The 23,040-nt window shown below is 38.8% G+C and overlaps 1 protein-coding gene across 1 annotated transcript in view; it reads right to left on the reverse strand.

Annotated features, from left to right (window-relative positions):
• Window positions 1-21,895, reverse strand: part of LOC138327225 (nicotinamidase-like) — a 38,363-nt gene extending 16,468 nt beyond the window's left edge. Inside the window, exons 1-2 of the mRNA XM_069273205.1 lie at window positions 21,723-21,895; window positions 8,152-8,278 (exon numbers count right to left, since the gene is read on the reverse strand). Coding sequence (XP_069129306.1) covers window positions 8,152-8,278; window positions 21,723-21,829 — 234 coding nt within the window. The 5' untranslated portion in view covers window positions 21,830-21,895. The remainder of the gene's footprint in view (window positions 1-8,151; window positions 8,279-21,722) is intronic.
• Window positions 21,896-23,040: the final 1,145 nt, after the last annotated feature.

The following is a 23,040-nucleotide window of genomic DNA, read 5'->3' on the forward strand; positions in this document are numbered from 1 at the left end:
TGAAGCCTACTGTGAACAGCTCACCTCCCCTTGTGTCAGTGATAGTGGAACCCTTGTCCATTTTATAGTGCTATATCTCACTGAAGCATACCCTGAACAGCTCACCTCCCCTTGTGTCAGTGATAGTGGAACCCTTGTCCATTTTATAGTGCTATATCTCACTGAAGCATACCCTGAACAGCTCACCTCCCCTTGTGTCAGTGATAGTGGAACCCTTGTCCATTTTATAGTACTATATCTCACTGAAGCATACCCTGAACAGCTCACCTCCCCTTGTGTCAGTGATAGTGGAACCCTTGTCCATTTTATAGTACTATATCTCACTGAAGCCATACTGTGAACAGCTCACCTCCCCCTTGTGTCAGTGATAGTGGAACCCTTGTCCATTTTATAGTACTATATCTCACTGAAGCATACCCTGAACAGCTCACCTCCCCTTGTGTCAGTGATAGTGGAACCCTTGTCCATTTTATAGTGCTATATCTCACTGAAGCCTACTGTGAACAGCTCACCTCCCCTTGTGTCAGTGATAGTGGAACCCTTGTCCATTTTATAGTGCTATATCTCACTGAAGCATACCCTGAACAGCTCACCTCCCCTTGTGTCAGTGATAGTGGAACCCTTGTCCATTTTATAGTGCTATATCTCACTGAAGCCTACTGTGAACAGCTCACCTCCCCTTGTGTCAGTGATAGTCAGTGATAGTGATAACCCAAGTGATCATACCTTTATAGTAGTGCTATATCTCACTGAAGCCTACCCTGAACAGTCTCACCTCCCTTGTGTCAGTGATAGTGGAACCCTTGTCCATTTTATAGTACTATATCTCACTGAAGCATACTGTGAACAGCTCACCTCCCCTTGTGTCAGTGATAGTGGAACCTTTGTCCATTTTATAGTGCTATATCTCACTGAAGCCTACTGTGAACAGCTCACCTCCCCTTGTGTCAGTGATAGTGGAACCCTTGTCCATTTTATAGTACTATATCTCACTGAAGCTACCTGAACAGCTCACCTCCCCTTGTGTCAGTGATAGTGGAACCCTTGTCCATTTTATAGTGCTATATCTCACTGAAGCATACCCTGAACAGCTCACCTCCCCTTGTGTCAGTGATAGTGGAACCCTTGTCCATTTTATAGTGCTATATCTCACTGAAGCATACCCTGAACAGCTCACCTCCCCTTGTGTCAGTGATAGTGGAACCCTTGTCCATTTTATAGTGCTATATCTCACTGAAGCATACCCTGAACAGCTCACCTCCCCTTGTGTCAGTGATAGTGGAACCTTTGTCCATTTTATAGTGCTATATCTCACTGAAGCATACTCTGAACAGCTCACCTCCCCTTGTGTCAGTGATAGTGGAACCCTTGTCCATTTTATAGTGCTATATCTCACTGAAGCCTACTGTGAACAGCTCACCTCCCCTTGTGTCAGTGATAGTGGAACCCTTGTCCATTTTATAGTGCTATATCTCACTGAAGCATACCCTGAACAGCTCACCTCCCCTTGTGTCAGTGATAGTGGAACCCTTGTCCATTTTATAGTACTATATCTCACTGAAGCATACCCTGAACAGCTCACCTCCCCTTGTGTCAGTGATAGTGGAACCCTTGTCCATTTTATAGTGCTATATCTCACTGAAGCATACCTGAACAGCTCACCTCCCCTTGTGTCAGTGATAGTGGAACCCTTGTCCATTTTATAGTGCTATATCTCACTGAAGCATACCCTGAACAGCTCACCTCCCCTTGTGTCAGTGATAGTGGAACCCTTGTCCATTTTATAGTGCTATATCTCACTGAAGCATACCCTGAACAGCTCACCTCCCCTTGTGTCAGTGATAGTGGAACCCTTGTCCATTTTATAGTGCTATATCTCACTGAAGCATACCCTGAACAGCTCACCTCCCCTTGTGTCAGTGATAGTGGAACCCTTGTCCATTTTATAGTGCTATATCTCACTGAAGCATACCCTGAACAGCTCACCTCCCCTTGTGTCAGTGATAGTGGAACCCTTGTCCATTTTATAGTGCTATATCTCACTGAAGCATACCCTGAACAGCTCACCTCCCCTTGTGTCAGTGATAGTGGAACCCTTGTCCATTTTATAGTGCTATATCTCACTGAAGCATACCCTGAACAGCTCACCTCCCCTTGTGTCAGTGATAGTGGAACCCTTGTCCATTTTATAGTGCTATATCTCACTGAAGCATACCCTGAACAGCTCACCTCCCCTTGTGTCAGTGATAGTGGAACCCTTGTCCATTTTATAGTGCTATATCTCACTGAAGCATACCCTGAACAGCTCACCTCCCCTTGTGTCAGTGATAGTGGAACCCTTGTCCATTTTATAGTGCTATATCTCACTGAAGCATACCCTGAACAGCTCACCTCCCCTTGTGTCAGTGATAGTGGAACCCTTGTCCATTTTATAGTGCTATATCTCACTGAAGCATACCCTGAACAGCTCACCTCCCCTTGTGTCAGTGATAGTGGAACCCTTGTCCATTTTATAGTGCTATATCTCACTGAAGCATACCCTGAACAGCTCACCTCCCCTTGTGTCAGTGATAGTGGAACCCTTGTCCATTTTATAGTGCTATATCTCACTGAAGCATACCCTGAACAGCTCACCTCCCCTTGTGTCAGTGATAGTGGAACCCTTGTCCATTTTATAGTGCTATATCTCACTGAAGCATACCTGAACAGCTCACCTCCCCTTGTGTCAGTGATAGTGGAACCCTTGTCCATTTTATAGTGCTATATCTCACTGAAGCATACCCTGAACAGCTCACCTCCCCTTGTGTCAGTGATAGTGGAACCCTTGTCCATTTTATAGTGCTATATCTCACTGAAGCATACCCTGAACAGCTCACCTCCCCTTGTGTCAGTGATAGTGGAACCCTTGTCCATTTTATAGTGCTATATCTCACTGAAGCATACTGTGAACAGCTCACCTCCCCTTGTGTCAGTGATAGTGGAACCCTTGTCCATTTTATAGTGCTATATCTCACTGAAGCATACTGTGAACAGCTCACCTCCCCTTGTGTCAGTGATAGTGGAACCCTTGTCCATTTTATAGTGCTATATCTCACTGAAGCATGAACAGTGAAGTGGAACCGTCCTTTATATTATATCACTGAGCTACTGAACACTACTGTGAACAGCTCACCTCCCCTTGTGTCAGTGATAGTGGAACCCTTGTCCATTTTATAGTGCTATATCTCACTGAAGCATACCCTGAACAGCTCACCTCCCCTTGTGTCAGTGATAGTGGAACCCTTGTCCATTTTATAGTGCTATATCTCACTGAAGCATACCCTGAACAGCTCACCTCCCCTTGTGTCAGTGATAGTGGAACCCTTGTCCATTTTATAGTGCTATATCTCACTGAAGCATACCCTGAACAGCTCACCTCCCCTTGTGTCAGTGATAGTGGAACCCTTGTCCATTTTATAGTGCTATATCTCACTGAAGCATACCCTGAACAGCTCACCTCCCCTTGTGTCAGTGATAGTGGAACCCTTGTCCATTTTATAGTGCTATATCTCACTGAAGCATACCCTGAACAGCTCACCTCCCCTTGTGTCAGTGATAGTGGAACCCTTGTCCATTTTATAGTGCTATATCTCACTGAAGCATACCCTGAACAGCTCACCTCCCCTTGTGTCAGTGATAGTGGAACCCTTGTCCATTTTATAGTGCTATATCTCACTGAAGCATACCCTGAACAGCTCACCTCCCCTTGTGTCAGTGATAGTGGAACCCTTGTCCATTTTATAGTGCTATATCTCACTGAAGCATACCCTGAACAGCTCACCTCCCCTTGTGTCAGTGATAGTGGAACCCTTGTCCATTTTATAGTGCTATATCTCACTGAAGCATACCCTGAACAGCTCACCTCCCCTTGTGTCAGTGATAGTGGAACCCTTGTCCATTTTATAGTGCTATATCTCACTGAAGCATACCCTGAACAGCTCACCTCCCCTTGTGTCAGTGATAGTGGAACCCTTGTCCATTTTATAGTGCTATATCTCACTGAAGCCTACTGTGAACAGCTCACCTCCCCTTGTGTCAGTGATAGTGGAACCCTTGTCCATTTTATAGTACTATATCTCACTGAAGCCTACTGTGAACAGCTCACCTCCCCTTGTATCAGTGATAGTGGAACCCTTGTCCATTTTATAGTGCTATATCTCACTGAAGCATACCCTGAACAGCTCACCTCCCCTTGTGTCAGTGATAGTGGAACCCTTGTCCATTTTATAGTGCTATATCTCACTGAAGCATACCCTGAACAGCTCACCTCCCCTTGTGTCAGTGATAGTGGAACCCTTGTCCATTTTATAGTGCTATATCTCACTGAAGCATACCCTGAACAGCTCACCTCCCCTTGTGTCAGTGATAGTGGAACCCTTGTCCATTTTATAGTGCTATATCTCACTGAAGCATACCCTGAACAGCTCACCTCCCCTTGTGTCAGTGATAGTGGAACCCTTGTCCATTTTATAGTGCTATATCTCACTGAAGCATACCCTGAACAGCTCACCTCCCCTTGTGTCAGTGATAGTGGAACCCTTGTCCATTTTATAGTGCTATATCTCACTGAAGCATACCCTGAACAGCTCACCTCCCCTTGTGTCAGTGATAGTGGAACCCTTGTCCATTTTATAGTGCTATATCTCACTGAAGCATACCCTGAACAGCTCACCTCCCCTTGTGTCAGTGATAGTGGAACCCTTGTCCATTTTATAGTGCTATATCTCACTGAAGCCTACTGTGAACAGCTCACCTCCCCTTGTGTCAGTGATAGTGGAACCCTTGTCCATTTTATAGTGCTATATCTCACTGAAGCATACCCTGAACAGCTCACCTCCCCTTGTGTCAGTGATAGTGGAACCCTTGTCCATTTTATAGTGCTATATCTCACTGAAGCCTACTGTGAACAGCTCACCTCCCCTTGTGTCAGTGATAGTGGAACCCTTGTCCATTTTATAGTGCTATATCTCACTGAAGCATACCCTGAACAGCTCACCTCCCCTTGTGTCAGTGATAGTGGAACCCTTGTCCATTTTATAGTACTATATCTGACTGAAGCCTTCTGTGAACAGCTCCCCTCCCCTTGTATCAGTGATAGTGGAACCCTTGTCCATTTTATAGTGCTATATCTCACTGAAGCCTACTGTGAACAGCTCACCTCCCCTTGTGTCAGTGATAGTGGAACCCTTGTCCATTTTATAGTGCTATATCTCACTGAAGCATACTGTGAACAGCTCACCTCCCCTTGTGTCAGTGATAGTGGAACCCTTGTCCATTTTATAGTGCTATATCTCACTGAAGCATACCCTGAACAGCTCACCTCCCCTTGTGTCAGTGATAGTGGAACCCTTGTCCATTTTATAGTGCTATATCTCACTGAAGCATACCCTGAACAGCTCACCTCCCCTTGTGTCAGTGATAGTGGAACCCTTGTCCATTTTTATAGTGCTATATCTCACTGAAGCATACCCTTGAACAGCTCACCTCCCCTTGTGTCAGTGATAGTGGAACCCTTGTCCATTTTATAGTGCTATATCTCACTGAAGCATACCCTGAACAGCTCACCTCCCCTTGTGTCAGTGATAGTGGAACCCTTGTCCATTTTATAGTGCTATATCTCACTGAAGCCTACTGTGAACAGCTCACCTCCCCTTGTGTCAGTGATAGTGGAACCCTTGTCCATTTTATAGTGCTATATCTCACTGAAGCCTACCCTGAACAGCTCACCTCCCCTTGTGTCAGTGATAGTGGAACCTTTGTCCATTTTATAGTACTATATCTCACTGAAGCATACCCTGAACAGCTCACCTCCCCTTGTGTCAGTGATAGTGGAACCTTTGTCCATTTTATAGTGCTATATCTCACTGAAGCATACTGTGAACAGCTCACCTCCCCTTGTGTCAGTGATAGTGGAACCCTTGTCCATTTTATAGTGCTATATCTCACTGAAGCATACTGTGAACAGCTCACCTCCCCTTGTGTCAGTGATAGTGGAACCCTTGTCCATTTTATAGTGCTATATCTCACTGAAGCCTACTGTGAACAGCTCACCTCCCCTTGTGTCAGTGATAGTGGAACCCTTGTCCATTTTATAGTGCTATATCTCACTGAAGCATACCCTGAACAGCTCACCTCCCCTTGTGTCAGTGATAGTGGAACCCTTGTCCATTTTATAGTGCTATATCTCACTGAAGCATACCTGAACAGCTCACCTCCCCTTGTGTCAGTGATAGTGGAACCCTTGTCCATTTTATAGTGCTATATCTCACTGAAGCATACCTGAACAGCTCACCTCCCCTTGTGTCAGTGATAGTGGAACCCTTGTCCATTTTATAGTGCTATATCTCACTGAAGCCTACTGTGAACAGCTCACCTCCCCTTGTGTCAGTGATAGTGGAACCCTTGTCCATTTTATAGTGCTATATCTCACTGAAGCATACCCTGAACAGCTCACCTCCCCTTGTGTCAGTGATAGTGGAACCCTTGTCCATTTTATAGTGCTATATCTCACTGAAGCATACCCTGAACAGCTCACCTCCCCTTGTGTCAGTGATAGTGGAACCCTTGTCCATTTTATAGTGCTATATCTCACTGAAGCATACTGTGAACAGCTCACCTCCCCTTGTATCAGTGATAGTGGAACCCTTGTCCATTTTATAGTGCTATATCTCACTGAAGCATACCCTGAACAGCTCACCTCCCCTTGTGTCAGTGATAGTGGAACCCTTGTCCATTTTATAGTGCTATATCTCACTGAAGCCTACTGTGAACAGCTCACCTCCCCTTGTGTCAGTGATAGTGGAACCCTTGTCCATTTTATAGTGCTATATCTCACTGAAGCCTACTGTGAACAGCTCACCTCCCCTTGTGTCAGTGATAGTGGAACCCTTGTCCATTTTATAGTGCTATATCTCACTGAAGCCTACTGTGAACAGCTCACCTCCCCTTGTGTCAGTGATAGTGGAACCCTTGTCCATTTTATAGTGCTATATCTCACTGAAGCATACCCTGAACAGCTCACCTCCCCTTGTGTCAGTGATAGTGGAACCCTTGTCCATTTTATAGTACTATATCTCACTGAAGCATACCCTGAACAGCTCACCTCCCCTTGTGTCAGTGATAGTGGAACCCTTGTCCATTTTATAGTGCTATATCTCACTGAAGCATACCCTGAACAGCTCACCTCCCCTTGTGTCAGTGATAGTGGAACCCTTGTCCATTTTATAGTACTATATCTCACTGAAGCATACCCTGAACAGCTCACCTCCCCTTGTGTCAGTGATAGTGGAACCCTTGTCCATTTTATAGTACTATATCTCACTGAAGCATACTGTAAACAGCTCACCTCCCCTTGTATCAGTGATAGTGGAACCCTTGTCCATTTTATAGTACTATATCTCACTGAAGCATACCCTGAACAGCTCACCTCCCCGTTGTGTCAGTGATAGTGGAACCCTTGTCCATTTTATAGTACTATATCTCACTGAAGCCTACTGTGAACAGCTTACCTCCCCTTGTGTCAGTGATAGTGGAACCCTTGTCCATTTTATAGTTCTATATCTCACTGAAGCCTACTGTGAACAGCTTACCTCCCCTTGTGTCAGTGATAGTGGAACCCTTGTCCATTTTATAGTACTATATCTCACTGAAGCCTACTGAACAGCTCACCTCCCCTTGTGTCAGTGATAGTGGAACCCTTGTCCATTTTATAGTACTATATCTCACTGAAGCATACCCTGAACAGCTTACCTCCCCTTGTGTCATTGATAGTGGAACCCTTGTCCATTTTATAGTACTATATCTCACTGAAGCATACCCTGAACAGCTCACCTCCTTGTGTCCCTTGTGTCCAGGTAATCAGCATATGACAGCTCACCTCCCCTTGTGTCAGGAATCAGATAGACCACCAATATACCTTACACACTAAATTTAGAAAGTTCATTTTGATTGATATAAATTCAAGTATTTTACACCTATCAGGCCTATATTCATAGACTCATAAATTACTAAATTTACTTTCAGTCTACATGATTTTATATATCTCTTTAACTTAAGTTGATGTCCTTGACCTCAGACCAATGACCTGCAGCAAATGCCGGGTGACCCACATACCTTGTCTATGTCCAGTAGTTCCATGAACTGGGACAGGACCTGTGAGCTGATGGGATATGACTGTCCTCCATCACAGAAAAGGTCTGAAAGTAGACCCTCAAACTCTGTCTGGCTTAGCACACCATCCCTAAAATCAAAACATAAAGAATTTATAAGGAAAAATTGAACTGAAAGTCAGAATGATAGGTTCATAGCTATATATTTACTTTTTCACTGCAGTCCCACTATGTAACCTTACCAAGCGCAGTTGGATAATTGGCAGTCATATAGACTATGAACTTCAAGTGCTTATTATGACGTCATTCATTTGGCTTTCATAGCCAATATGAATGCCAACTGAACAGAGGCAAATTCAACATGAAGCGCTAGTGCGCTTCATGGAATTTGCCTCTGTCCAGTTGGCATTCCTCTTGGCTATGAATGCTAACTGAAAGATGTTCAATGCTTACATAATTTCAAATGAAACCTTCATTTCTATTGGTTAAAAATTTGAAGTTATTTTTGCATAGACTGAAAGAAGAATTGTATGTCAAGCATATAATGTCGTTTACAAAGAATGTTTTCACATGTACAAAAAAGTGGGGGTGAGTGGAGGTGATATTTCACTGGTGTATATTTTTTTTTTCGATTTAACCCAGGTTAAAGACAAGCTAAACAAGAGCACATGCTCTACATTTGTATGACATCATGATAACAGTAGCATGACAGCTCTAACTTTAAGCACTATATAGTCCAATGCCCACGACTAGTAATTTTACGACCAAAATCACAATTGATTTTGTGCCAATTGTAATGAACCAGTCCCATTGAACTAGTGTCTTCCCATCCGATTAAAATCGGTAAATGCTATATTTAGTATACCGGTATATATGCATCATCTTGTGCGAATTGCATTCACGAATTCATCCAGACTGTTATTTGGCTCAAAAATCGTAAACTGAACAGAAGTGCTGAAGCAGAACGGCTGTATATTTAATTTGGACTAGTGATTAAATAGTGCAACTAGTAAAATTTTGGGGTTAATTAGTCCAAAGCACTAGCAGCGAAAAAAAATTAAAGTCACAGAATGGCATGATGTCATGACAACAATGCAATGATCATGAGGTCAAAATGAAAAAGTTAAAAAGAATCATTCACCCCCTCTGGAGTGAGACAGGAGAGTCTCAACACTATCGATACGATATTTTATAATTAGCTGTCAAACATCTGGCAAACCTATCTTGTGTTTGACAATACATATAAGAATGCTATGCTTAGTCTTCCCTGTCCACTTGAAAGAGCCATGTAAGATTTCAGGAGTTTAAAAGCAGAGTTCAGAAACTTTGGCCAATTTAACCAGATTTGGCCAAATTCTCTCCTTAAGCTATAATTTATGAAGGCATTGAAAGGTTCTTTGTCTTATTCCATAAAAGTTTGTTCAACCAGAGAGAAGTCAAAAATGTAAAGACGTTGGTTACCCATTAAAATTGTAGACAGTACCTTGTCCAGAACTGTGTCAGTCCTGTAGGCTAGATTTAGAAATCAATAATGTAAATTAAAGTGGGATCGATACCACAAATGTTTTATCATTATTATTCCATGTATATTCAGCAGCATGTGGAAGCCAATATTACTCTAACTAAATAATCTGATACTATAACAAACATTTACTTAGAGAAGCAGGCACACTGTATACTCCTGGCTGTAACAGGAGGTTTTACTGGCAAACAAGGAAACAGCCATTACATAAGGTGGCTGTACAAATCCACTTTTTATACGTACCCTTGTTACAGGTTTTTATCAATTTTTGTTGTCTGTATTATTGATTTGGTCTTAGTTTTGTGAGTGTATATATTTAGTATTAAATCTAACCAATATGTATATCTATACAAATCACATAACATGTAGAAGTGTATCTTTGTGGAATATATAGTCTATTCAAATCTAAGAGTGAAAAATGACACAAATATCCTTGTCCACAACGTTAACTTCTATCAGATGTGGTTTCAACAATATTTGGATTGCTCAGAATGTAGATAATGAAAAACTCTTTTTGGAATTGTATTCACAGCGCTTGCATGATATATTTATTCAGAAACTGCGTTGCGCATTTGACGTGTCTCCTAAATGTGAAATTTATAAACATCTTGTTGATAACTTTGAAATTCAATTTTATTTAAAGAAGCCTTTGAATTCTAAAACTAAACAAATATTGAGTAAATATCGCATGCAAGCCCACTCTCTGCAAATTGAAGCTGGCCGTTATAACGCCGTTCCCAGAGGCGATAGACTTTGTACTGTTTGTGACAAAAATGATGTAGAAGATGAAATGTATTTTGTATTACTATGTTCCTGCTTATTCTGAGTTACGTAAAAAGTTTATAAAAACTTATTACCACAAACACCCAAGTGTATATAAATTAATTATGTTATTTTCATCTAAAAATGTAAAGAGCTTAAATCTGTTGGGGAAATATTTGATCCAGGCAACAGAAAAAAGGAAAATTATCATTAATCAGCAGTAGTATATATATCATACTCATGTATTAATCAATTTGTTTAATTTGGTATGAAGTATATCAGAATTATCCTCCGCCATCTTGAAACATAACAATGATCATTGTATTATGTATTTATGTATTGGTTAAACCTATATGCTGTATTGCATTTGGAAAACAAGAGGCCCATTGGCCTTAACGGTCACCTGAGTTAGAATATATAATGAAACAAATAATGAAACAAATTAAAGACATATAAACACTATATGCTGGGCCTTGAAGTTGGTCAGTGATTTATAAATTTGACCTTTTTAGACTATGAAGAGTATTTGCTTCCATCAAACCTGTGAAATTAGAGGTAATTTTTGAAATTTTAATCAATTTGACCCTGTTTGGTCCTGCCCCTCTGGTCCCCCAGGGGGTCATCGAGGACGGATATGGATGTTAAAATGCTATATCTTTGGCTAATAATTCTAATCAAGTTTGACTAATTTCCTACGAAAATTGGGCAAATAATGTTTGTTCACAAATATGTTTTTCCTATATAAACTAAAGTAAACTTGACCCCTCCCCAGGGGGTAACGTGAGACCCCAAGATCATATAATTCACAGTTTTTTATAAAACACCTGAAGACCTTTCCATCTATAATTATTTGATTCTGCTATATCCAGAATTTTAGAAGATTTTTGAAGTTTTAGCCTATTTGACCCTTTTTAGCCCCCCCCCCCCCCCTGCCCCCAGGGGGTCGGCCAGGACCAATGTGGATATGATATTAAAATGCTATCTCAGGCTAATAATTCTAACCAAGTCTGACTCACTTCCAATGAAAATTGAGCAAAAAATGCTCATAAATGTGTTTTCCCTATATAAACTATAGTAAACTTGAGCCCCTCCCCAAGGGGAAACAGGAGACCCCAGGGTCATATAATTCACAATTTTTGTAAAAGACCTTAAGACCTTTCTATTTATGAAAAGTATTTGTTTCTACCATTTCCAGAATTTCAGAAGAAGATTTTTGAAGTTTTAGCCTATTTGACCCTTTTTTAGCCCCGCCCCTCTGCCCCAGGGGGTCAGCCAGAACCAATGTGGATATGATATTAAAATGCTATCTCAGGCTAATAATTCTAACTAAGTTTGACTCGCTTCCAATGAAAATTGAGCAAAAAATGCTCATAAATGTGTTTTCCCTATATAAACTATAGTAAACTTTACCCCCTCCCCAGGGGAAACTAGAGACCCCAGGGTCATATAATTCACAATTTTTGTAAAGGACCTTAAGACCTTTCTATCTATGAAGAGTATTTGATTCTACCACATCTGTGAGTATTAAGAAGATTTTTGAAATTTTACTCAATTTTACCCCTTTTGGCCCCTCCCACAGCCCCCTGGGGGGTGGGGACCATATAATTCACAATTTTGATTGGCCTTATGCCTTAGAAGGTTTGTGCAAAATTTCATTGAAATTGCTTCAGCAGTTTTGGAGTAGAAGTCGAAAATGTAAATTGTTTACGGACATACGACGCACGCACGCACGACGGACGACGCACGACGACGGACAAAAGGCGATTAGAATAGGTCACTTGAGACTTCGTCTCAGGTGACCTAATAAAAAACTTGAAAAAACTATCTGAGATTTGAAAGTAGTACACTGTAATATACAACCATAAACAGATCTTCCAGATGGTCAATAAAGTCTAAAATACCTTATTAAAAAGCATGTTGCGAATACCTGTAGAAACCCTTGAGACCTTCAAATATATCAAGGTCAATTACCATTAAATTGAACAACCTCAACAACACTAAATCATTTCACTGGGTCATAATCCCATTGCAATCTAATGCTACTGTGAAGGTGCTATTATACAAATATTTCATGGGTTACTGTCCTCTAGTTCATAATATTTAACCCGAGGTGATGGTAATCAATAAATGTTTATATTGCACGAGGCCAAAGGCCGAGTGCAATATAACATTTGTTGATTACCATCACCGAGGGGTAAATATTATGAACTAGAGCACAGTAACCATGGAATATTTGTTTTATTACATAATCACCAGTTTTTCAGTTGAATCACCGACACCGTACCGTACGGAAAAAAACTTAATATCCTATTGAAGATTGACGTATAGCCCACGTACGTCACGTTGTAACTCCGGTTTGGATGTCTTATTGTCTGTTTTCACATTATTAGACCTGCTTGCAGCCTTTTGATCTAATACATTCATCGTGACCGTCCTTTACTTGGTACAGTAAACGTCTACATGACGTGCTTGATTCAAGATCTATAAATCCAGCGCGAAATTGAGCGTGAACCTTTGTGACGTCATAATAACGTAACTCACTGTTACTCACAATTCCTCGGAAGTTTTCTACAAAACTAGACACCAACAGCGAGGTGTTCCTAAAGCCATGCAATATAACATCTCGAACCGTGCAATATAACGTTTCCATGGAAGCGTGCAATATAACTTCGAACCGTGCAATATAACAAGGTTTTATTGAACAGTCGGTGTAATAGTTGAAAATATTATATTTCTTCATATATAGATTGGTGTAAACAAATTATGTAATAAACAAAAATATGGGCCAAATATCACAACTCAATAATATTCAAGCATTTACTTGCTATAATCACATGACCTTGTGTCATTCACAACCATACATAATCTGATTTACACCTACCAAGAGGTGCAGCAGGTCAGTAATCTATCAGCTGGCTATTATATATCAGTGATCTATCAGCTGGCTATTATATATCAGTGATCTATCAGCTGGCTATTATATATCAGTGATCTATCAGCTGGCTATTATATATCAGTGATCTATCAGCTGGCTATTATATATCAGTGATCTATCAGCTGGCTATTATATATCAGTGATCTATCAGCTGGCTATTATATATCAGTGATCTATCAGCTGGCTATTATATATCAGTGATCTATCAGTGGCTATTATATATCAGTGATCTATCAGCTGGCTATTATATATCAGTGATCTATCAGCTGGCTATTATATATCAGTGATCTATCAGCTGGCTATTATATATCAGTGATCTATCAGCTGGCTATTATATATCAGTGATCTATCAGCTGGCTATTATATATCAGTGATCTATCAGCTGGCTATTATATATCAGTGATCTATCAGCTGGCTATTATATATCAGTGATCTATCATATGGAGCCCCTCCCCAAGGGGAAACAGGAGACCCCAGGGTCATATAATTCACAATTTTTGTAAAAGACCTTAAGACCTTTCTATTTATGAAAAGTATTTGTTTCTACCATTTCCAGAATTTCAGAAGAAGATTTTTGAAGTTTTAGCCTATTTGACCCTTTTTTAGCCCCGCCCCTCTGCCCCCAGGGGGTCAGCCAGAACCAATGTGGATATGATATTAAAATGCTATCTCAGGCTAATAATTCTAACTAAGTTTGACTCGCTTCCAATGAAAATTGAGCAAAAAATGCTCATAAATGTGTTTTCCCTATATAAACTATAGTAAACTTTACCCCCTCCCCAGGGGAAACTAGAGACCCCAGGGTCATATAATTCACAATTTTGTAAAGGACCTTAAGACCTTTCTATCTATGAAGAGTATTTGATTCTACCACATCTGTGAGTATTAAGAAGATTTTTGAAATTTTACTCAATTTTACCCCTTTTGGCCCCTCCCACAGCCCCCTGGGGGGTGGGGACCATATAATTCACAATTTTGATTGGCCTTATGCCTTAGAAGGTTTGTGCAAAATTTCATTGAAATTGCTTCAGCAGTTTTGGAGTAGAAGTCGAAAATGTAAATTGTTTACGGGACATACGACGCACGACGCACGACGGACGACGCACGACGACGGACAAAAGGCGATTAGAATAGGTCACTTGAGACTTCGTCTCAGGTGACCTAATAAAAAACTTGAAAAACTATCTGAGATTTGAAAGTAGTACACTGTAATATACAACCATAAACAGATCTTCCAGATGGTCAATAAAGTCTAAAATACCTTATTAAAAAGCATGTTGCGAATACCTGTAGAAACCCTTGAGACCTTCAAATATATCAAGGTCAATTACCATTAAATTGAACAACCTCAACAACACTAAATCATTTCACTGGGTCATAATCCCATTGCAATCTAATGCTACTGTGAAGGTGCTATTATACAAATATTTCATGGGTTACTGTCCTCTAGTTCATAATATTTAACCCGAGGTGATGGTAATCAATAAATGTTATATTGCACGAGGCCAAAGGCCGAGTGCAATATAACATTTGTTGATTACCATATGTTACATGCACACCGAGGTGGTTGATTACCATCACCGGGGGTAAATATTATGAACTAGAGCACAGTAACCATGGAATATTTGTTTTATTACATAATCACCAGTTTTTCAGTTGAATCACCGACACCCGTACCGTACGGAAAAAAACTTAATATCCTATTGAAGATTGACGTATAGCCCACGTACGTCACGTTGTAACTCCGGTTTGGATGTCTTATTGTCTGTTTTCACATTATTAGACCTGCTTGCAGCCTTTTGATCTAATACATCATCGTGACCGTCCTTTACTTGGTACAGTAAACGTCTACATGACGTGCTTGATTCAAGATCTATAAATCCAGCGCGAAATTGAGCGTGAACCTTTGTGACGTCATAATAACGTAACTCACTGTTACTCACAATTCCTCGGAAGTTTTCTACAAAACTAGACACCAACAGCGAGGTGTTCCTAAAGCCATGCAATATAACATCTCGAACCGTGCAATATAACGTTTCCATGGAAGCGTGCAATATAACTTCGAACCGTGCAATATAACAAGGTTTTATTGAACAGTCGGTGTAATAGTTGAAAATATTATATTTCTTCATATATAGATTGGTGTAAACAAATTATGTAATAAACAAAAATATGGGCCAAATATCACAACTCAATAATATTCAAGCATTTACTTGCTATAATCACATGACCTTGTGTCATTCACAAACATACATAATCTGATTTACACCTACCAAGAGGTGCAGCAGGTCAGTAATCTATCAGCTGGCTATTATATATCAGTGATCTATCAGCTGGCTATTATATATCAGTGATCTATCAGCTGGCTATTATATATCAGTGATCTATCAGCTGGCTATTATATATCAGTGATCTATCAGCTGGCTATTATATAATCAGTGATCTATCAGCTGGCTATTATATATCAGTGATCTATCAGCTGGCTATTATATATCAGTGATCTATCAGCTGGCTATTATATATCAGTGATCTATCAGCTGGCTATTATATATCAGTGATCTATCAGCTGGTATTATATATCAGTGATCTATCAGCTGGCTATTATATATCAGTGATCTATCAGCTGGCTATTATATATCAGTGATCTATCAGCTGGCTATTATATATCAGTGATCTATCAGCTGGCTATTATATATCAGTGATCTATCAGCTGGCTATTATATATCAGTGATCTATCAGCTGGCTATTATATATGTTACCTGCTGATATTTTTATATCAGTGGTATGATATTATCAGTGAATCTTCAGCTGGCTATTTTATATCAGTATCTATCAGGTGTGCTTTTATATTATCATATCTCCGGTGATCTAACGCTGGATATTTTATATCAGTGATCTATCTGCTGGCTATATATATGTTACTGCTGCATATTTTTATATCGAAGGCAGGCCTGCTTGATGAAAGGAATCTATAGATATTATGACTAGAACTGTTAGACATTCCAATGGCTAACTATTTATAAATGGCCCATTCTGTTGTATAGGTAGTGTATTATAGTACATACAATCATGTTTATACATGGTTCCTGAAATTGCTTACCTTTGAAAGGAGGGAAGATTTTCTGTGCACCTCAAAGTTTAAAAAGATTCTGAAGGCAATCACTTTACTTTACTCCAATCAATTCCAAACAGTTAAATAATACTTCCAATTTATGGGAAAGTCGTCAAATCACTCCTATTTATTTAGGTGCGAGTATATATATATACTACTCAAAATTTGCTATGGATCACTTTATTTTTCAGTAAATCAAATTCATGTAATTGTACAATATTCATAAAAATGATTAAATGATGTCTTTAACATGATTAAACACAGGCTCCAACAGAAAAACTATGGAATTTTCACGTGTGCTCGATATATTACTTGCAAAACAGAGCTACCCCCAAAAATCACAAAAACACAGCAATGAGAGCGAAAATGAAATTCGTGTTAAAAAATTTTTTTCGTGTAATTTTCATTTCAGTATATTGTGTGACGTCTCCTAGCTTCAATAAGACTTCGACATCGCCGACGCATGCTTGCAATTAATTCCCGTTTCCGGTTTTGCTGGATGGATGCCCATTCCTCTTGCAGGGCTGTTCCATGTTTTTGCAGTGACCTTTGATGGTAAACGCGGGAAGAAATGGATTACTGTAGTATGTTCTACACGTGCTCTATCGGATTTAGATCCGGGGAACGAGCAGGTCAGTCCATGCGTTCGATAGTTTCCTTCTGAAGCTCGTCGTCAGAGGTTAAGTAACGCTACGTCACTACGAAATGACTTCATAAATGCCACTGGAACTCGAATATCTACGCAATCTGTACACGAGATTATACATGTAATCAGAAAAGAACAGACTGATAATTATACCTGCTCTGTCAAACGTAAGTCTTATACATGTAATCAGAAAACAAAAGACTGTTATTACACCTACCCTGTCAAACGTAAGTCTTATAGATATAATCAGACAACAAAAGACTGTAATCACACCTGCCCTGTCAAACGTAAGTCTTATACATGTAATCAGGAAACAAAAGACTGTAATTACACCTGCCCTGTCAAATGTAAGTCTTATACATGTAATCAGAAAACAAAAGACTAATTACACCTGCCCTATCAAACGTAAGTCTTATACATGTAATCAGGAAACAAAAGACTGATAATTACACCTGCCCTGTCAAACGTAAGTCTTATACATGTAATTGGAACAAAAGACTGATAATTACACCTGCCCTGTCAAACATAAGTCTTATATGTACATGTAATCAGGAAACAAAAGACTGATAATTTCACCTGCTCTGTCAAACGTAAGTCTTATACATGTAATTGGAAAACAAAAGACTGATAATTTCACCTGCTCTGTCAAACGTAAGTATTATACATGTAATCGGAAAACAAATGACTGATAATTACACCTGCCCTGTAAAACGTAAGTCTTATACATGTAATCAGAAAACAAAAGACTGATAATTACACCTGCCCTGTCAAACATAAGTCTTATATGTACATGTAATCAGGAAACAAAAGACTGATAATTTCACCTGCTCTGTCAAACGTAAGTATTATACATGTAATCGGAAAACAAATGACTGATAATTACACCTGCCCTGTAAAACGTAAGTCTTATACATGTAATCAGGAAACAAAAGACTGTAATTACACCTGCCCTGTCAAAAGTAAGTCTTATACATGTAATCCGAAAACAAAAGACTAATTACACCTGCCCTATCAAACGTAAGTCTTATACATGTAATCAGGAAACAAAAGACTGATAATTACACCTGCCCTGTCAAACATAAGTCTTATATATACATGTAATCAGGAAACAAAAGACTGATAATTTCACCTGCTCTGTCAAACGTAAGTCTTATACATGTAATCGGAAAACAAATGACTGATAATTACAATTATAATTATGAAGCCTAATTAACCATATTTGATGATTTAGGACAGACTTAACCTTCGTTGATGTGCTCTGTTTATGAAGCCTAATTAACCATATTTGGTGATTTAGGACAGACTTAACCTTTGTTGATGTGTACTGTTTATGAAGCCTAATTAACCATATTTGGTGATTTAGGACAGACTTAACCTTTGTTGATGTGTACTGTTTATGAAGCCTAATTAACCATATTTGTTGATTTAGGACGGACTTAACCTTTGTTGATGTGTACTGTTTATGAAGCCTAATTAACCATATTTGGTGATTTAGGACGGACTTAACCTTTGTTGATGTGTACTGTTTATGTAGCCTAATGAACCATATTTGGTGATTTAGGACAGACTTAACCTTTGTTGATGTGTACTGTTTATGAAGCCTAATTAACTATATTTGTTGATTTAGGACAGACTTAACCTTTGTTGATGTGTACTGTTTATGTAGCCTAATTAACAATATTTGGTGATTTAGGACAGACTTAACCTTTGTTGATGTGTACTGTTTATGAAGCCTAATTAACCATATTTGGTGATTTAGGACAGACTTAACCTTTGTTGATGTGTACTGTTTATGAAGCCTAATTAACCATATTTGGTGATTTAGGACAGACTTAACCTTTGTTGATGTGTATTGTTTATGAAGCCTAATTAACCATATTTACTAGAAATTAGTGATTTAGGACGGACTTAACCTTTGTTGATGTGTACTGTTTATGAAGCCTATAATTAACCATATTTGGTGATTTAGGACAGATTAACCTTTGTTGATGTGTACTGTTTATGAAGCCTAATTAACCATATTTGGTGATTTAGGACAGACTTAACCTTTGTTGATGTGTACTGTTTATGAAGCCTAATTAACCATATTTGGTGATTTTGGACAGACTTAACCTTTGTTGATGTGTACTGTTTATGAAGCCTAATTAACCATATTTGGTGATTTAGGACAGACTTAACCTTTGTTGATGTGTACTGTTTAGGATTTGATTTGCCAGTTATACCAGCCAGTATGTAAATGTCTTGATTCATGATCGTGATCTTTTTTATGACCTTTAGCTTCTTATGTTATAGGACAGAGATCATGGTACAATGTACACATATATATATACGTCAATTACTCCCCATGTTCATTATGTTTTAGGTTGGATTTACACAAGAGTATGCATACAAAGTCTGAAGTTTGACAATATATATACCGGGTATTTGTCTCACTGAACTTAAATCTTTTTGTTGGGTATTTAGAGCTTTAACAAGATTACAGCACATTAAAAACATTTTTATATAGCATGTTTATCCTGGACATCATGCCAATGTATGTACATGTATACATATACACCAGTTGTGTTCCAGAGCCAAAGCTCAGCAGGTACAAACCCTATATGACTATCGCAAAAATGTCCCTGGCAGATTACTCAAATACTCATGTATTAAACTACGCAAAATATAGACCTGATTTTTTACCCAATGGTAGCCTATTTTTCACCAGTTGGAGTTTTTTGATCAGTTTAACAGCCAGGGTCATGTAAGGATGTGTCAGGTTTGTTGGTGGAGAAAAAATGAAGTACCCAAGAAAAACCATCGAACAGCGGTCAGTACCTAGCAAATGCCCCACATGGGATTTGCAACCCAGAGGTGGAGGGCTTGTGGTAATATGTTGAGACATCTTAACCATTCGCGGCCCTTCACCAGTTGAAAAGATATGAAAAAAATTAGTATACCGGGTAGAAGCCACCTGGCAACATATTTTTTATCTTATAATTACTCCTGGCAAAATATCACCCATATTTAAACTCAGCTTATATATAATTACTTGAAATACAATTTATCTAAAATAATTCTAGTATTAGCAAAGTGCTGCACACTTATAGAAACATACAAAATTGGGTCAATTGTCCTCCATCATTTTGAAATGAAACAATTTGTTAAATGAAAATATAATATATATAACATATAAAGAATATAAAATACAAATCAATATATAAGCAACTTAAAAGAGTTTATTCTATTTATATAGCAAAAAATGACTCCTTAATTGATTTCCAGATATTAAATCAGGCTCTTGACTTCTAAAATTCATGTCTAGCCCTAGGATACATATTAATGGCATTACAATTCAATAAGAATTTACATTTAAAAAATAATTAAAGTCTTAAATTCATAACTACAGTTTAAATGAGGAATGATTTAACAGAGCACATAATTTGATGTAAACAATATCTCTGTTAATGCCTCTGCCAGAATTCAAACTCGGGACCTCTAGCTACATAATTAATCACTGCCTCTGTAAGGATTCAAACTCTGGGTTACTATAGTCTGACATTCAACCGATTGAGCTAAAGATCTATAGGAGTTCTCTCTAGCCGATCGGTATATAATATTCACCATGTTTACAGATTTACAGTTTTGAATGATTTCGATGAACTTTTAATATCCGTGTAACAATTATGCAAACAGTTTAATACGTCTTACAGAAAAATAATAACAATATAACTGTTCTTAACTTTTTCTTATAGATACTAGATTTTTCATTTCAAACAAGATGTTTTGAGTAGGAAAAAAAAGACATTAGAAAACATGCATGATGCTCCACCATTTGGCACCGACAGAGCATAAACGATACACATCATTTGAATGATAGTTGGTGTATAATCGTGAATAGAAATAGGTAACAGTTATATGTCTAAGTTATAGCTAATTGACACAAAAAATAACAACATAATTTATTTTGCTTTTGGTGCAGGTGAACTCAGCATTCCATTCCATATTGGACCAATATAGTGCCATGGATTTTTTTTCAGGACGCAATTAATTATTTTTACTATTTTCATCTTGAAATAAAATGAGAATCTCAAACTTTTCAATTGTGGTAACATTGTAAAGTAAGAAATTTTTGTAACTGAAGAAAAATACAATTTGTCTGCTCCTATATTTTTGATAGAGAAATAGATTGTTTGTCAGCAGATCTAGAGAGCAACTTTAGCATATGGACAAAATGTGAATATACCCAAGTTCTTTTTTAAACAAATAAATCCATTATAATACGATATGCGTATTATAAATACATTTAGTTTAACAAATTCGTCAAAAATAATTAACCTCCAAAATATTCCATCATTCAGAAACCAGGTGGTTGTTGTTGTCAATGCCGATTGTCCATGTGTAAGACGATTAAATCATATTATCTTCAATGTTGAATTATTGTTCTTTCGTTCCCAAATTTTCCATTGACAAACAAGAAGTCAAATGTTTACCCATTTAGTTTACGGACCCAGTCCATCATTATGAGGTTGAACTGCAGAACACTGTCACATAAATTTCAAGCCGGATCCCAAATAAAGCTCTGGCATATCAGCAATTTACATCCACATACTTCTTACCTGTCTAAATCGTAGTGATGAAAACATTCACTGCAACTCCGTTTATCGAAATCAATCTTTCTATCCACGTATTTTTCAAGAAAATTGTCCCGATCTGCAGACAGCATTGTGTACACTACAAGTGGTTGTTTACATTCAGAGTTTCCTGTTTTATTGCCGTTATCGACTTCTCGGCAATCCTCGGCGAGTTACCCTACGAACTTGGAAAACAGCCTAGATGTATTCCGAATGTAGAAGCAATATAATCAACAAAACGGATGGCGGGCATTTTTTCCCCGAGTTATTAAAATTAATCCAGAATTCACATTGAAATTGTGGGGACCACAATGCATCCCCCCGGACAAAATATTACGATTTAGAATGGCTGAAGGAGATTTGTTTTACGATGCATTTTGGTGAATTTGGGAGCACCGAAGGCGCGAGATTTTGTTCATTCACAGGTGATTTTATACTTCTTACCCCATTTAGACGAAGTGAGCGGCGTGAGATATATCAGGGGCGTAGGAAGCGGGGGGGGGGGGGGGCAAAACCCCCCCGTTCCCCCGGACGGGGGGGGGGCAAACATGTCTCCCCCCCCCCCCTTTTCGCCGACTGAAATTTTCTAAAAATACTTATTTGAAAGAAAAAAGGGTCCTCCTGCACTTAAATAGTAAAAATTCAATACACACAAACTAAACTAAAAATGCCGATCAAGGGATTCTATGTACTATTTTAAAAAATGTCTCTTAAAAGATCAATTTGTTTATGTCTTAGCGAGACAATTAATTCTTTTTTTTATGTTACACAACAATGTGCCGATGGTGTGAAGCCGGTATATTCAGATCGAGTAGGGTTGCATAATGTTATGACGACACAATTATCATTTCTAAATGCAGGTAGCTTTAAATCGAAAAATTACCATGTTAAGAACGCTTTATATTCATTAAACTTTATCGTAAAACTTATCTCAGCCATTCTAAATCGCAATTTTTTCCAGGGGGAGACCCCCGGACCCCCCTAACACCAAATTCTCGCGCCTTTAAATTGGGCGCTCGCAAATTCATCAAATGCATCGTAAAACTCATCTAAGCAATTCTAAATCACAATTTTTTTCCCGGGGGAGACCCCCTAACCCCCCTAACACCAAAATCTCGCGCTTTCGGGCGATCACAAAATCATCAAAATACATAAAACTCATCCCGGGGGTCACCAGCACCCTCAGACCCTTATAAAACACCGAAATCTCGCGCCTTCGACGCTCACACGCTAATTTGGCCAATTTGCGTATTCGTTAATTTCCTTTTACCGACCCCACTGTCTATAAATGTGTACAAGGATT

The sequence above is a fragment of the Argopecten irradians genome, chromosome 7 (genome assembly GCF_041381155.1).
Source record: "Argopecten irradians isolate NY chromosome 7, Ai_NY, whole genome shotgun sequence".
In the NCBI taxonomy this organism is placed as follows: Eukaryota; Metazoa; Mollusca; class Bivalvia; order Pectinida; family Pectinidae; genus Argopecten; species Argopecten irradians.